The 15,490-nt window shown below is 42.1% G+C and overlaps 2 protein-coding genes across 6 annotated transcripts in view; one reads left to right on the forward strand and one right to left on the reverse strand.

Annotated features, from left to right (window-relative positions):
- The window catches only part of C1QTNF4 (C1q and TNF related 4), a 48,757-nt gene extending 41,368 nt beyond the window's left edge, over nt 1-7,389 (forward strand). For 4 of the 5 annotated variants that reach the window (XM_048947954.1, XM_048947953.1, XM_048947952.1 and 1 more), the window contains one exon: nt 5,869-7,389. In XM_048947954.1, coding sequence (XP_048803911.1) covers nt 5,874-6,977 — 1,104 coding nt within the window. In that variant the 5' untranslated portion in view covers nt 5,869-5,873 and the 3' untranslated portion in view covers nt 6,978-7,389. Of the gene's footprint in view, nt 1-2,769; nt 2,791-5,868 lie in introns of those variants that run through there. The other variant, XM_048947956.1, reaches the window with a different exon arrangement.
- A 1,606-nt stretch (nt 7,390-8,995) lies between these two features.
- Nucleotides 8,996-14,325, reverse strand: FAM180B (family with sequence similarity 180 member B). The gene is made up of 3 exons (XM_048947966.1): nt 12,444-14,325; nt 10,604-10,683; nt 8,996-10,334 (listed from the first exon to the last, which is right to left on the reverse strand). Exons 1-3 carry the CDS (start codon nt 12,517-12,519, stop codon nt 9,891-9,893), a joined length of 600 nt encoding a protein of 199 aa, XP_048803923.1. The 5' UTR covers nt 12,520-14,325; the 3' UTR covers nt 8,996-9,890.
- Between the last annotated feature and the right edge of the window lie 1,165 nt (nt 14,326-15,490).

Consider the following 15,490-nt stretch of genomic DNA (forward strand, 5'->3'; position numbering starts at 1 on the left):
AAAACTCAAGACTTGTTCCTTTTTTTTTTTTCTTTTTTTTTTTTTTTAATTTATTTGTTTAATAGGACCTTACTTGGCTGGTAATTATACTGAAACCTAGCTGATAGGAGGTATAAGAGCACGGAGTCACAGAAAGTAAATCAAGAACATAAAACCATTATGGAGAGGACAGAGATCAAGCTTTGAGATGGCACCATAGTTCCCAGTATCTCATTCTCATATCTCCATGGTCTCTTGTACAACAGTTTTCAATAGGAAAGAGTAACACAAAATATGTGCAAAGTACAGAAAGTCAAAATGGCATTCCTATTTACTGCACCTTTGTATGTGATGCTTTTCTACAGAGTCCAGCAATGTGCAGTTTAGCAGGCTCTCAGCTTGTTCTACTACTGTGATTTAAACATCTTAATTTTAAAAAAGTAAGAAGTTTAATGTAAAATTATCACAAAGCCATTGGGAGATCCTTTTGGTAGATGCTGTCAAAGTGAGTTACATTTTTTCACCTACGAAAGTGTTCCTGGTATTCCAGGCAGACCTGTCTTGATTAATCCTTGATGTTAGTGTGATCTTACTGATGCAGGAGTCTGGCTCCTCCCTGAGTAACGAGTTGCTTCAACAAAGCCTTATTCTACAGGCCCAGCATCTCTGGTGCATGCATAAACCAGGCTAAAAATGGAAACTAGGTTTGGGGGTGGATAGAGAGGTGGTTTAACTTTGACGTTACTGTAACTGTAACTGGATCCATGCAGAAATTCCTGTTGTTGAAATGCTCTCAGTGTTTTATACCTAAAGGTAGTAGTGTTAAATAAACACTGTACAGCAACAGAATCTTCTGGATTTCTCAGGCAGTGGTTTTCAATCTTCTCTGGCCTGTGTTTTCACATAAACCTTTTCTCTCTGAGCTCATTCTCAGCAATATCTATTTTTTTTACTACTAACTGTTGATGTGTTTTCAGTGGCAGTTTAGTAACAGTCTGTTCAACTGCAAGTGCAGAGCAACTTCATAGAATTCAACACATTTTATGAACCACGGATTAAACTCAAATGTTCTAACAGTGTTTCCTTTTCCTACTTCAGATCAGTGTTGAAGTATGTTTCTTTGCTTTATGTTTTGTTTTTTGTTTGTTTTTTTTTTTAATCTTGTTTGCTTGAGGATAATGTATGTGGTAAAGGGCTGGACTTGTGTAATTTGTTCATTTAAAAAAGTATGTAACCAATCTGTATTACATTTTAAAGTATTGGTTAGTTAAGCATAAGTGCTGGCTTCCACTTAGGGTATATTCAGCTTTCTATACTGAAACACCACTTTGCCTGTCTAAATTAATATGTTCTTACATATGCATAGTAGTCAATGAATATGCCACCTTGGCACTGCAAATTTCCCTGCAAGTTGTTACAGGAATAAAAAAATTAATATCGTAAATATCATGTTTCTATTTCGATCATATATATCATCTTATATATCATCGTTTTAGCTTAAACAGAGTTATTGGGGCGTCAGCTGAAATTTAGCAGGTTTAATTAATATTCTAAAATGTAGGCTCATATTAGAAGATTCTGCCAAAAAACAGTCTCTCCATTTTGTTTTCCTGAGTACGGCTGGAGTTGAGGCATTTCAAAAGAATTTTTGTCTCTCCACAGATCTTTCAGTGCACAGAAGCTGTGTTACTATGCTGACAGACTCCACCGACTCAAGGAAACATGTAAAATGAAATGCTTTCTGTATTAGTGCCATACAGTTCTGTGATTCAGAGAGCGGTTTGTAATTTCCAAAAAGCATCCCAACATGCTTCAGTGCTTCACCTCTGGATTGATCCAGAGTTCAAAAAACACATTCATCAAAAGCAGAGAAAGCCGAAAACCAAAAGTTGAATCCCTGGGTTTGTCATACAGTACTCTTTATACTTACTTTGCATTTGAGGATCTGCTACATATAATTTCTCCTTGATGTTGGAAGAAGTGATGCTCTTAAACTGTGTCTGATGAGTGGAGCAGACAGTATGTGGTATCTGGGGAAAAAATCTTGCTAACAGTAGTCCAAGAAGGCTGTTCATTACACAAGCTTTCACTGATTGAAATAATTCAAACATTTGTAACTGTCCTTTTCTATTAGAGCAAGAGCTAAGAAGAGCAGGGCTTTGCTCTTGCTGCTCACAGGATTTTATGAACTTTTACTAACAGTGAATCCAAGTACATCACTTTGTTTTTGTAACTCATTCTTCAGTGATATTATGATCTTATGAAATTAAAGGACTCTTACCAAAGGTAGGTGTAGGGAATCTGGCTCATTAATGTTTTGCAATAAAAAGAAAACCCTCTGGAGTTTGCAAGAAGACCTGGCGTACCAGACTAGAAATGGGGTGACCTTTCTATTATTGAAAGTACTTTTCTAAAATCCCTGGATTTCATGAGAAGAATAAAGGTAATTGTCTTTCCTCTCGTGGATTGATTCAGTTCCAGGACAGAAAAATCACCTCTAGCTATCACAAAGCTATTAATGTTTCCTGGGTCATGCAAATTTTGAATTCTGTCTCTTTACTTTCAAAAAAAGATTTGCAACTCCCGTCTTGCTATGTGAGTCACTACCATTTTAATCCCTTCTTTTCAGGTCATTAATTTAATGTCAGTGCCTTTGAGAACATCGTATGTTTTGTGCCTTCTATTCCAAAATTAGTTTCTTGTCTTCTTCCCAGCAGGCTGCTGTCCCCTGTTGGTGCTTCCTGATGCAAAGGCATATCTTGCTATCTCTTGGACCTGCTTAGCTTCATTGTGTACTTCTGTGCTAACACTGTAGGTACTATCTTAAAAAGGAATGGTAGGGCAGCAGACAAAGTACCCTGATTCGTACATAAATGTAATGAGAATAACACAGCTCCTGTGTATGCCACATGTGTGATCCACTTTCTGCTTCTGGCCTGGGTCTCTCACTTCACTCTGCAGTTTCAAAATCTATGCAATAGCAAGAATACAAGGCTCCACTGCAGTGCCCATGACCAGCCTTATGTCTCTAATGGTATCTCAAAGCTACCACAGGAAAAGATTTGTGTCTCTTTTTCCTTTGCTAGAGCAGCAACAGAGCATTTTGGAAGGTTTATCTTGCAGATTTAATATGCTAATACTCAAGTCCAAGAATTTTGCAAGTTGCCTTTGTTTATGACAGCCTTGTAGCTAACCGAGCCTTCTTAATGACTGGGAAATTATTCTTAGATTGGTTTAATGTCAGAGGCAGTTATTTGATACTTTCTAAATTATTTTAAATAGATAAAGAACCTAAGTAGTCCTGAAAATGGTGAGCGGGAGCTGTCAAGGAAACAATTTGCTGTTGGAAACAGAGCATAATTAACTACCTTATTTAAATGACTTGACAGTAAGTTATTGGGAAGAGCTAAAAACAGGGGACTCTGCAGCAGCAGAGAGTCTATGCAATTGTAAGCGAGTGAGCTGTCTGCTTTCAGAGTGACCTTAATACAGAGAAATCAGCTTTGGGATAGAAACAAGAATAGTGGTCATTTGAAGGAAAATAAGGTCAGATTCACTATGGAGTTCATTAAACTGTTATGTCTTTTTGAATTTGGCCGGCAGCATCCTGCCTGTGGTATATTCCCCAACTAAAAACATCTATGTTAAATTCTTTACTGTCAATTCTTGCCTCAAGAGCATGCAGCAATGTCACAGTCTGCCTGCTTCTCCATGTGGCCGCACCAGGGTAATCATTGGAATAATAGTGAATGAGCATGACTCAGAAACATCTAACAGCCCTTACAAGCTTGCCCTTAGGGACTGGCTTACTAAGCTGAAAGCTGAAATCAGCCTGCCCTGCTAGATGTAGCACTGCACTCTACAGAAACAATTCTGCAGAACCAGGGGCTAAGTTCACAGTGTGACTGTTTGGCATTTAGTTATTGGTGAGATGTTAGGGCCTATTAGTATTGTTTAAACTCCAGTAGTGATCAAATGCAGTGCAGACATGGGAAGAGAATCACAAGCTGGGCTCACAAACTAAAAGACAAAGTGAGGAAAAATAAAGACAGCATGGAAGCGTATACTTGGCAGTTAAATTCATCTGCTGGATATGAGATTATCTCAGACACACAGCTGGTTAGTTCCTTCTAAGTGTCACAGGTAAGGTTAGTCATTTTATGGCAGAAAGTAATCAGTGTGATTAAACATGAGCTACCTCTGATCAATCCGTGCTGAGCATTCCCAGTCACATACTTTGTCTTTCCAGCACCTGTTATTAGGATATGCTCTGTGATTTTTCCAGGAAGCAAAGTGAGGAGCTGACTGGCCAAAAGGCTTGTAGATCCTCCGGTTGTCTCTCTTGCCCTTTGTGAAAATGAGTGCAACATTTGCCTTTCTCTCGTCACCAGGAACCACGTTTAATCTCCATGACCTTTCAAAGATGATGGAGTGTCCTTGATACAAAAGTGATCTCTTTCAATACTCTTCAGTGCTGCACATAGTGTTCCATGGGTGTGATGTGTTCAGGAGAAGCAGCTGAAGTTGGTAAAATCATTCAGAGTATGGGGCATGGAGGACAGCATCTACTAGGGCTGCAATTCAGATTTCAGTTTTATTCTCTAGTATGAAGGAGCAGGAGCTGTAAGTCAAACTGAATTCCCATTTGTTGATATTTAATGTAAGTATTACATCTTGCCAGAAAAGGATCCCATTACCACCTCACAGTCTACGTGGATTCCATCTGCTTTACTTCTATTACTATTACTATGTCATCCCTTAGTTTTTTCAAATGTTTACCCCTATATCCTTTATAATTCAGGATTTGTTTTCACCCCTCCCCCTATGAGTGGCATGTTTTGCTCCTCTTCTGCCAGTCTGTGAATTCATTGTTTGCTGGCTGGCAAGGCACCAGTTCTAGGGTGACAGATGGGGGCAGACTGCAAACCAGGCAGTTGCTTCCCAGCCCGAATGATATTTTAATAAGCACAGAGAGGTGACAGAGGGAGAAGCTTCTCACTGGAATGACTGGCAGTTTTGTTTTCAGCCTGAAAGCGCTAATAGATGACTTTTGGCATCAATCCAAAAATACAAAACCAAAGAAACTAGAGGCAGAAAATCCCATTAGCTCCTAACTTACCCTCTTTTTTAAGGGTTGGAGAACATTTTTCTCTCTGGTCTATTCTCCAAATAGTGAATTGTTTCCTTGTTTCTTGTATTTAAGTTCTCTCTGAGGAATTCTATAATTTGGGAGACTTGCCTTTCCTTCTCTTTTTTCATTTTATTCACTTTCTCACTGTCTTCCTTCCTCCCTAAGCAACCCTTCTTCTTCTAGTTTCTTTACATTCTTCACAGATCCACAATGAAGTCTGCCTGAATAACAGGCCTTACCATCTTGGCTTCCAGCTTCTGCATCCTGTGAAACAGCTGCTGCAGTGCCAGGCAATAAGATCTGCATGGCAACCTCTAGAATGAATGTCCCCTTCTCCTTGCCCTTCAGCTGTATCTCAGTTGCATAATACAAGACCTGCGTAGGGCTTGCTTTCATCCTTGGTTTTAGGAATAAAAGTGCTACTGAATAGAGCTCTGGCAAAATCCCACCAAAATCTGAGATCCCTCTGCAGTGTGAGCAGCACAGTGTTCTGCAAACAAACTGTAAGATAGTGAGGCTTTCAGAGAAGATTCTTTTTCTTCCTACAAGTACAGGAAAAAAAGGTCCAGCTATCACTGGGAAAATATCAAAATGGTGCTGGGGTACGACTGAGATCCCATACACTGATCAGAGAACACCTTGAAAACTTCTTAGTATTTATTTGATGCCTACTTAGCAGGATTCAGATCTGTTTCAGATGAAGTACGAACTGGAAATTAATATGATTCCTGCTAAAATGTGGTTCTTCTTCTTTTCAGATACAATGATGGCACTGAAGGTTCAGATTCTGTTTGGCTTCCTCTGGTGTGTGATTTTAATGCCTATAGATGGCTTCCCAGTAGACAGCAATACTGAATTTCGCTCTGCTTTCTCAGTGGCCAGAACCAGCAGCATGGAAGGGAGCTCTGAGATGGTCATTACCTTTGACAAAGTGTATGTGAACATTGGCAATGACTTTGATCCCAAGACCGGGTTGTTTCGGTGTCGTATTCCTGGAGCCTACTACTTCTCATTCACAGTTGGGAAATACCCAAAGAAAAACTTGTCTGTCATGCTGATGAGAAACAAGAATGAGGTGCAAGTGATTGTGTATGATGAACATCACCGAAAGGAACGGAAGGTAGCCAGCCAGAGTGCCATGCTGCAGCTTGACTATGGTGACACAGTCTGGCTGCGTTTACACGGAGACCCCAAGTATGCTCTTTACAGCAATGTAGGCCCCTATACAACTTTCAATGGCTATCTAATCTATCCAGACACTTCTGCCTTCTTCCAGAACGCTCTCAGCTCTCAAGAACTGGGGCCTCACCGTCACAACGTTCAGAAACTTCCAGGAGAGCAGAATGCAGCTTCACAGCGACATATGTTATCCGATCAGCCTAAGAAGGAACAAGACCCTCGCTCTGCATTTTCTGTTGCCCGCTCACAAAGTCTCCTGGGCACAGATGGCAAGCAAACCCAGCACGAGCCAATCACATTTGACACGGAGTTTGTGAATATTGGGAAAGATTTCAATTCCTCCACTGGCATCTTCTCATGCCGTATACCTGGTGCATACTATTTCTCCTTCACCATTGGCAAAATGCCCTTTAAGACCATGTCAGTGAAACTTATGAAGAACCACAATGAGGTGCAGGCCATGATCTATGATGACAACCACTCCAAGAGGCGGGAGATGCAGAGCCAGAGCATCATGCTGCCTCTGCAGTACGGGGACACCGTCTGGCTCTACAGCCATCAGCATGATGGCTATGGTGCCTACAGCAACCATGGCAAGTACATCACCTTCACAGGCTTCCTGATCTATTCGGAGCCTCAGCCAAAGCGGCTCCCAGGTGCCAGCTCACTCCAAGGGTCAGAAAATTAAACGTGGATGTGAAAGGAGCATAAGAAAAGCCAGGGTGCCACGAACTTGGGTATAGCTCCTCTTTGGATATAGTCCTCTACTTTGAGCATGCTATCATGTGTACAGTGCTTTCTTTATGCTGCACGATTGTGCTCTGACTGCAGGGCCATTGCTGTGTCTGTCATTCATCCATAGAAAAGTCTGTACAGGAATGTATGTGTGTGTCCTGTGTTGGTGTTTGACTTAAGCATAAAGCATGAGGTAGTTTTGGGGCAGGGGTGGGGCAATGTAGTGAAATGCTGAGGATCAGGGAAACACTGCAGTCGTGTTACTGCAGATCTGTAGCATCCAGAAGGCGAAGGATGTGGTGACTTTCCTTGCATATGTGGGAAGGAAATAAATGTAATAAAAAATACAAAAGGTGTAAAATTTCCTCAGGTTTGAATTTGTTGTTGCCTGTGAAACTTGTGTTCTTGTCACTGCCTGAAGTGTCAGCTCAAGAGAAAAAGCAGCACAGTGTACAAGCTGCAGTATTGTACATTCATGTGTGCAAAGTGTTGGTACCTTTTAAGGTTTTATTGGAAGTGTCATAGTATTTGATGCTTTTCTGAATCTGAACCTCCTGAATCAAGAAGAATGCACAAGTGTTTAGGAATCTCATCTTCCATTTAATGAAAACAATACATTTAAGAAAAGAAAAGTCTACTTCTGTTTCTTGTGGTAAAGGATGAGGTCTCAAATCTAGGAATGACCCAACCTCTGAAACAAGATTGCTTAGAAACAAGGTAAGTAATAGGAATTTTAGAAGTACTTTTAAAAATCTAATATTTAGGTCATGACTTACGTGTGAATAGTATTGTGCCATGCCTTGACATTAACTTCTTCAGAAAGTAACTCCTTGAACATAAGGATATGGCTAAGGTTTATGCCGCACTGGTAACCTAGCACAAATGGGATCGAAGTTACCTCTAAGTGACATGTTCAGCAGTTGTGTTCCAGTGGTTTCCTACAGGCTGTGTTCCGTCGAGCCGTATTGCTGCTGCAGTGGGACTGCTGTGGCTGTAGAGGGCACTGGTATGTTCCTAAAAGGCAGCAGTTGGGATTTAGGAAACCAGCAGGCTGGAAGCTTCAGCGCAGTACGGTGAAGTGCTGCTGCAGTTGAGCACAGTTAAACCCTGGTTTGTCTCCTAAAATACACGGCAGAAATGCACCATCTTAAGCATGCCTGGAACTGTGTGACGTCCCTTGAGTTTAACTTGTAGGCTGCGCTCAACAAGTAGCAAAGCCCTTAAACTGACCTTAACAGCATCCTGAATTCGAAAGAGTACACTTGCATCTGCATCACCAAGCCAACCCCCTGGATCTTTACATACAGCTCTGACTTTGCATTTTGCAGCAAGGCAGTATTTCCAGGCACTGCTACCATCCCAGCTCAGCCTTTTAATGCTGTTCTGTGCTCAAACTGGATGTGTTTGCAACCACTCCCTAGCTTTATCACACTGTATGCATCACAGACATTAAAGACTAAAGGTATGTTTGGGAAAAGGATGACTGGAGGTACACTAAAAAAAAAAAAGGCCAAAGAACACTGAGATAGGACACTATAGGACACTAGCTTCCTAGCTTCCTAGAAGCTATACTTCAAATATAATGATAATCTTAGTCCCTACGCCTACATCCTTAAGGGGGGGGGGAAAGCTTTATGAATGATGTAAATCTGTTCTGTAGCCTTTTGTAGCCCTAACCTGACCTCTAAAACCACTCTCTGTGTCTTCTTGCTTCCAGGCTTATTCCTGTCTCAGAAATACTATTTTGTCTCTCCATCTGCTGGGCAGCAGTGGCTTGGAGAAAAATAAACTAGGTCAAGAGCTAGCAGTTCCCTCCTTGAATGTCATACGCCTCCTTTTTCAGCGTGGAAAACTAAGAATGTAATAGAAAAGAAATTACAGATCCCACCATCTGCATGTGCAATGAATACTCAAAATTAATGTGGCAGCAGGAAACCCAATAGAAACAAACAAAAAATCAAAACCCTCCTGTGTAGATGATCATATTTATTTAATTCCACACAGCAATGTGTAAGATAGAGAAAGTTAAGAATCTCATTCTATAAAATAATTATGTTTCTGATTTTGAGTATAAAGATTGTGTGTTTGTTATGTTTGTCTTGTAAAGTGCCATAGCAGTATGGAAAAGAACTTCAGAAGAGATAAAATCTGCTGTAGAAATAACTAGGTCACTATCCTTGGGAATTTAAATGAGATATAAAAAGTATATTCCAAACTGCTGGCTGACACAAAGCAGTATACATATGTAAATATAATATACAAATACAGGGAAGCTTTGTAGAATACATACAGTTTTGGTTGATCTTTTAAGAAAAATGAACACATTATGTGGAAAATTACTTTGGGCACATAAAATGCAAATTGCATAACCAGGAAGCTGAAATTAAATGCACTACCTGTATTGTGAAACACAGCAGCATCTGCTTAGCTGATTACTGGAGAGGAGAAAAAAGACTGCATTTGGCTGAAACCACAGAAGGAATAGAGGACGCCAAGCTGAATTATTCAAGATAAATTCTGCTAAGACACCAGTGTAACATCCTGGAAAAAACCTGCCAGGACAACTCCCTAGAAAGCATCAGTGATCAAGATAGATAACACTTCTAAATAGCACTGCCTACATCAGCCCAACCCACTTAAAAAAAAAAAAAAAGGAAAAAAAAAGGAAAGTGTGAGATGCAATTTTGAGATATGTCCTGTTCTATCTAAAAATAAAACGTTGTGTATAAATACAGAGAGCTGGATGAGAGAGAGATGTGGCATATTTCTGCAAAGTCCAGAATAATGTGGAAGGATCGTCAGCATTTGAAACAGCCCAGATTGCAGCTGAGGTCAGATGCACACCTTCCCATGGTTGTTTCCCTTATTAAGTGTCTCTCTTGGTCCTGGCCAGATTAGAGTGATAAAAATGTTTCAGAGATGCTAAATGTGAAGGTTTTTCCTTTGAGGGCCAGGAAGCCAGGAGGAGGGTGGAATTTGCAGGGCAGAGCCCCTTGCACAGATCACGAAAGATTTCATCAGCTAATTGAGAGAAAAAACGGATCCAGAGATTTTTATCCAGACCCTGAACTGAGCGGATCTGATAGGCGCAGTAAACACTGGTGAAAAGCAGGCGGTCAAACTCTGTTAGAGGCAAAGAGCTATCAGTCTGTGAGTAATATCTCAGTTGCTGCTCAATCTCCATCGGTGTTTTGGGAACTTCACGCTCTAAGATCTGCATGAACCACCGTGCTGTGCGCAGGGAGGCCAGCTCTTCGTCCCGCAGCTGGATTGTCCCGTTGGCCTGAATGTCCAGCCTGCCCCAGAGCATCTGGAAGAGAAGAGCAGCACACGCATTGCAAAGCCGCCTGCTCGACCTCCGTCACTGCCAGCACCACACCCTTTCTCTGCCTGGCTCCATGTCTCGGCTTCCCCACGGAGCCCCATCCAGCCCTCGCCTCCCACCTGCATCTCCCAACACCGGCCCACCCCACAGAGGTGTTTTCCAGGCGTTCCCAAAATACAATGAGAACAGCGCACAACACAAGAGTTTTTAGGTGCAGGCCAATGGGAGCACAGGCACTGCAGTGCCCTGGAGACCTCTAACATGACGTCGGCGTCCTCTGGGCCGCGGTGGGGTGCGTTGGTGCTGACATCGTCCCTGCTGTAAGGATGTTCATCTGCAAGACATCAGGCAGAGTTGGACACCACAAGATCATGGCCCTTCCCATTTATTTCTATCATTTGGTTGTCAATAAAGCCTTCAGTATTTCTGAGCTGGCACTTGCAGCTTGACAATTATGACAGATGCTGACCTCAGGATTTCAGTGAGCAACGCAAGCATCACGAAAGAAGCAGAAGGGGTTAAGGGAGGAAAATTTGAGGTCTGGATGTGATGACCTCCAGTCCTGCCATCATGGAGCTAAAGCAGCCAGGGGATTTGCTTTAGAAGACATCAAGGAAGCCCCTCACACTGAGCTGGGTGCAGCAGGAGATGAGCAGATGGGTTGTGGCAATGGGTTTCTTTGTAGCTTTTGCAGGGAGAAAGAAATGCTGCCCAATGGGAAGAGTGCGTGAGAAGGCTCCTAGAACTTCTGGTGGAAATAGTACTTGATGCTCACCCTGTTTTTTCATTTGTTCCCTGAGCATCTGCCAGTGGCAGATGCAGATTATGAGGCTGTTCTCACATCCAGCTAGTTCCTTGCTGGGTCACCTAACCTCATTTATATGAGGATATTACTAATAACCTCAATTATTAATATGAGAGTCACATTAATTCTAATATTTATTAAATCTTCTGATGATTTAAAGTTCTGCATTTATTTTACCTTTTCTTTTACTTTCTTTGTGAAAAAAATAAAAGAGGAGCCACGTGTTTCTTCAGCCCAGGATTGTGGGATGGAGGCTGCAGCTCCTCCCTTCTCCATGTTGATCTGTGTAGTCACAAGCCAGGACTCCCTTCTATGGATCCTTCGCTCCAGGAAAGATGAAATATAAACTGGTATAAACTAGTAAGCTCTCTGACACTTATTTTTTTTTTTCTCCACTCTTATATGGAGGAAGGCTTTTCTATATTAAGAAAGAGGGAGAATATATACTGAGTACTGCAGAGTTAAGGTCAGCAGGTGCTTATGAAAAGCAGAAAAATGATTTCATATTGCATGTGCGTGATGACTACTCCCAAGCCCCACTTCCAACTTTCCATATTTTCTAAAGCTTTTCAGAGAGATGTACAAGCTGCCTGTGCACGCTGTCTCCACAGGCTGAGATATGTTTCTCTGCACAGCTGCAGGCTCCCTGATCTGAGCCACTTGAAGCTTTGGAATGTGAGCAGAGATGTAACTGCTCTTTCCTCTTCCTCCATAGACGTGCCAGCAAAGCTTTTACACCATCTGAAAATTCCTTTTTGGGCTTCCCCTCTCAGCTAACTGATACACTAAATTCACAGAAACCTCTAATAAGAAACATCTGGCTGGCTTGTAAAGTCGGTCATAGCCGCAAAACTACTGTTGTTAATAAACATAATCAAAGCATAACAAATAATGTATTGAAATAGTTAGATAAATGTAATTTGAAGATGGAAAAAAATGATCCCTTATTTGCTTTTATCATTTCACAGTAGTTCTTTTTCCCAAAAAGCATCTAGAAAACCTGCAGACATCATTGCAGGAGCAGATTTTTTCAGTAGAGACCAAGAAAACCCTCCTCCTGTCATCAAAAATAGCAGCAGGTCTTCATCCTGCAGGTAAGCATTAATGTCTCTCTGCTGTACAAAAGCCAGCTAGGACTCCAGCTAATACGCCCTCTCCTACATCAGCACAGCTAGCTGATGCATTTGATCATATCTGAAGAAGCAGACCAAGTGTAGTACTGCTGGAATGACACAAATATTTGCCAAGCCAAGAAGCTACAGCAACGAACAAACAGGTGCACTTCCTACCTGTTAGCCTCTGGGATCCAGCAAAGATGCACAGGATCAGCCAGGTGCTGAGCTGCACCTGGGCCATAGCAGCCATGCCCAGTAATGGTTCACATCCCCTCTGCAGACTGTGCCGAGTCTGAAGTGAAAGCTGTTTGCTGTGGTGTCTCTCCTGGCTGCTTCTGATCCAACAGCCTCTGCTAGAATAGATCCGCCTTTCTGTGTTTATGACTGCAGCCCTGGGAAGGGCCTTGCAGCTGAACTTGCTAACCCCAAAGGATATTTTTCATCGTATTTTGGAAACTTGGAAGACTTTGATGTGAAGGTTTTGGCAGAATTATTTAAGCTTCTCTTCCAAAAACTGATTTTCCACTGCAATTAATTATACACAGCTATTTGTTTTAAGAACTTTCATTACGCATGATTGCCTCTGAAGAAGGGGGGACCTCTTGGTCCCTTTCTCCTCTGCACAGTGCCATCCCATCTCCATGGAACTTCTCCACTCCTTGGCTTCATGTTCAGTTTTCCCTTTTACAGAGTTTGAAAATCTGCACACAGTCCAGAAGTGTCACAAACAGATAAGGCCAGCAATCTGGGCAGATTCATTCTAGGGCTGTAGCAGCCAAAATATACAAGCAGGCAGAAGAAATGTTACTTGTTCAGCCCTGTAGCAAACCTTCAGGAAAGGATACTCAGTATATAGCAAGGATCGGAGTCAGTTAGGCTTTAGCACCTCATCATCCTCTCCTGTGACTTCTGGGTTACGATGAGCAAGGTCTGCTTTAGGTGTTGAGAATTACCCAGGTGAAACTTCATCTGATGCCCTTTGCAGAAGATAGCTGTGCTGTACACATCTTTGCACTTCTGTTACTGCCTCACTCAGGATGTTGTGTATTGCTACTCTGTATGGCACAATATTGTTCCAGGATCACCAACAGGTTCTTGCATAGTTAGGGTCATACGAATCAGTCGTAAGTATAATTAAGTAATAGTGCCATCTCACTCAAGTTAAATATGTCCTTTGGGGAAATATGTCTACCTAAAAAAGAAAAGAAGTGAAGCTGAAGTGCATACTTTTCTCAGCAAGTTGGAGAACATCAGTTTGTAGTGGCTTTGGTCACCAGGTAGTTTATGAGATGACCTTCCACTTAATAAATTGACAATTAAGACAAATTGTGCAAACCATGCAGCCCGACTTTTGAAATTTCCAGTGTCTGCAGCTAGACCAATCAATATGTGGGCTTACAGCAACTATGAAAAAAAGCACAGATTTATTAAGAGAGTAGGGGACCTCAATATCCAGGGCCATTTTCCCCCCATTTGCATCAAAGTAAAACCTGTATTTCTGTCACAGCCCTGGCTGTCTTACAGCTAAACAATGCTTCTTTCAGTTTTCATTATTTTCTGCTGCTTCCTCTTTAGCATTCCTTTATTCTGGCATGAGATATCTTTTACTAAACTGTAAATAGCATTGCTACTCAAGAGATAGACTCTGATGTCCCATTTGTGCAGTGAGATTGATGTGCCGTCTGAATCCTTTAAAATCCACTGTGTTCACATAACTGTCTAGAAGTTACTTTGCCAAAACAAATAAACAAAACAAAACAAAACAAAAAAAACAAAACCAACAATGCTGCATCTTTTGGGACATGAAATAACCTCTTTTCAGCATGCATCTGTGGTGTTTTGCAATACCTGACAAAGCAGTCATCCAGAACTTTGGCCAACATCTGCATAAGTTATATTTGATCTCGTCAACAGGAATATGTCCTAGGAACTGCATGCAGCTGAAGTATCTACAAAAAGATAGTCATATTGGTGGGAGGAAGGAGAGAGAAGGCCCATAGACTGCGTTCAGATGACTGATCCAGCAGCAGGTAGGAGGTGGTAGCATAGGTAGTGTTTGTTGCCTTCAGCTGGGGGAGTTTTGCAGAATTGCCTCACTATCCCACAGAGAAAGACAACTGCAGTTACGATAAACATGTGCCTTAGGTGTTTGTAAACCAGCGGTAGTTATATGGGATGTGCTCTGAAGCAAGCAGGTGATCCTGACAGTTGAACGTAGTCCCTGCCTGTGCAAATGCAATGTTAGGTGGTACATCTGCTCCTCCTGAGGGGTTGTGTCCTTGCCAGCTATTCACAGCTGAATGTGCACAGTGCTGCTCCTCCACATGCCCTCTGGTCAGGCCATCTGTCACAGGAGCAGTATCAGAATGTCAGATTACTTCAGGGGCACCTTGGCTGATTGTGGCATTTACACAATGATCTTCTCAATCTGGGAGGTGGGAAAGGGAAAAAGGGTATAGTCATAGAACCATGGAATTTCCTGAGTTGGAAGAGTCCCACAATGATTATTGAGTCCTACTCCTCACTGCACAGGACCACCCAAAATTCAAGCTCTATGACTGAGAGCATTGTCCAAACTCTTCTTAAACTCCAACTTAGGGCCATTACCACTGCCCTGTGGTACTTTTTCAGTGCCCAACCACCCTCTGGTGAAGAACCTTTCCTAATACCCAACCTGATCTCCCGACAGAGGTCTTGGGTCCTGTCACAGTCACCAAAAAGATCAGTGCTGCTCATTTTCTCTCTTTGTGAGAGCTGCCATGAGGCCTCCACTCAGCCTCCACTTCTCTAAGCCAGACAAGCCAATAACCTCAGATAATCCTTATACATATTACTCTCAAGACCCTTCACCTTTATAGCAAAAACACTAAGTAATAGCCTGAAGCAGTGATTGAGCACCTGGTGGGGAGGCAGGATCAACCCAGGGGAGCTCAGCTGCATGCAATGCCCCTGCGTGACTGGAAAAGCTGGAGCCAGGATCCACCCCTTCCAGACCTCATTTAAGGGTTGGCAATGGAGGTGAGGGTATCTTGCTGGAGCTCCCTATGTCCTTGAGGCTTTCTGAAGGTAAGCAGCTTCTTTTCTGTATATTTGTGTCTACAGCTGTTGTATATCAGGAGCCCTCGCTTGTTGTAGCCTACAATCTTGCTGCTCTGCTATTATTGCTGTGCTTTTTGTTGTATTACAACCATCTTTGTGTACAGACCAAAGTTTGTAGGAGC

Source organism: Lagopus muta, chromosome 6 (genome assembly GCF_023343835.1).
Source record: "Lagopus muta isolate bLagMut1 chromosome 6, bLagMut1 primary, whole genome shotgun sequence".
NCBI lineage: Eukaryota > Metazoa > Chordata > Aves > Galliformes > Phasianidae > Lagopus > Lagopus muta.

What these genes read in the sequence shown, in the direction of transcription:
- FAM180B (XM_048947966.1), bottom strand. Translation starts at nt 12,519, where the DNA reads ATGGCTGCTATGGCCCAGGTGCAGCTCAGCACCTGGCTGATCCTGTGC. An exon ending in TGGATCCCAGAGGCTAACAG is followed by an intron (nt 10,684 to 12,443) that starts GTAGGAAGTGCA and finishes GATGTCTTGCAG; the next exon opens with ATGAACATCCTTACAGCAGG. An exon ending in ACGCCGACGTCATGTTAGAG is followed by an intron (nt 10,335 to 10,603) that starts GTCTCCAGGGCA and finishes CTTCTCTTCCAG; the next exon opens with ATGCTCTGGGGCAGGCTGGA.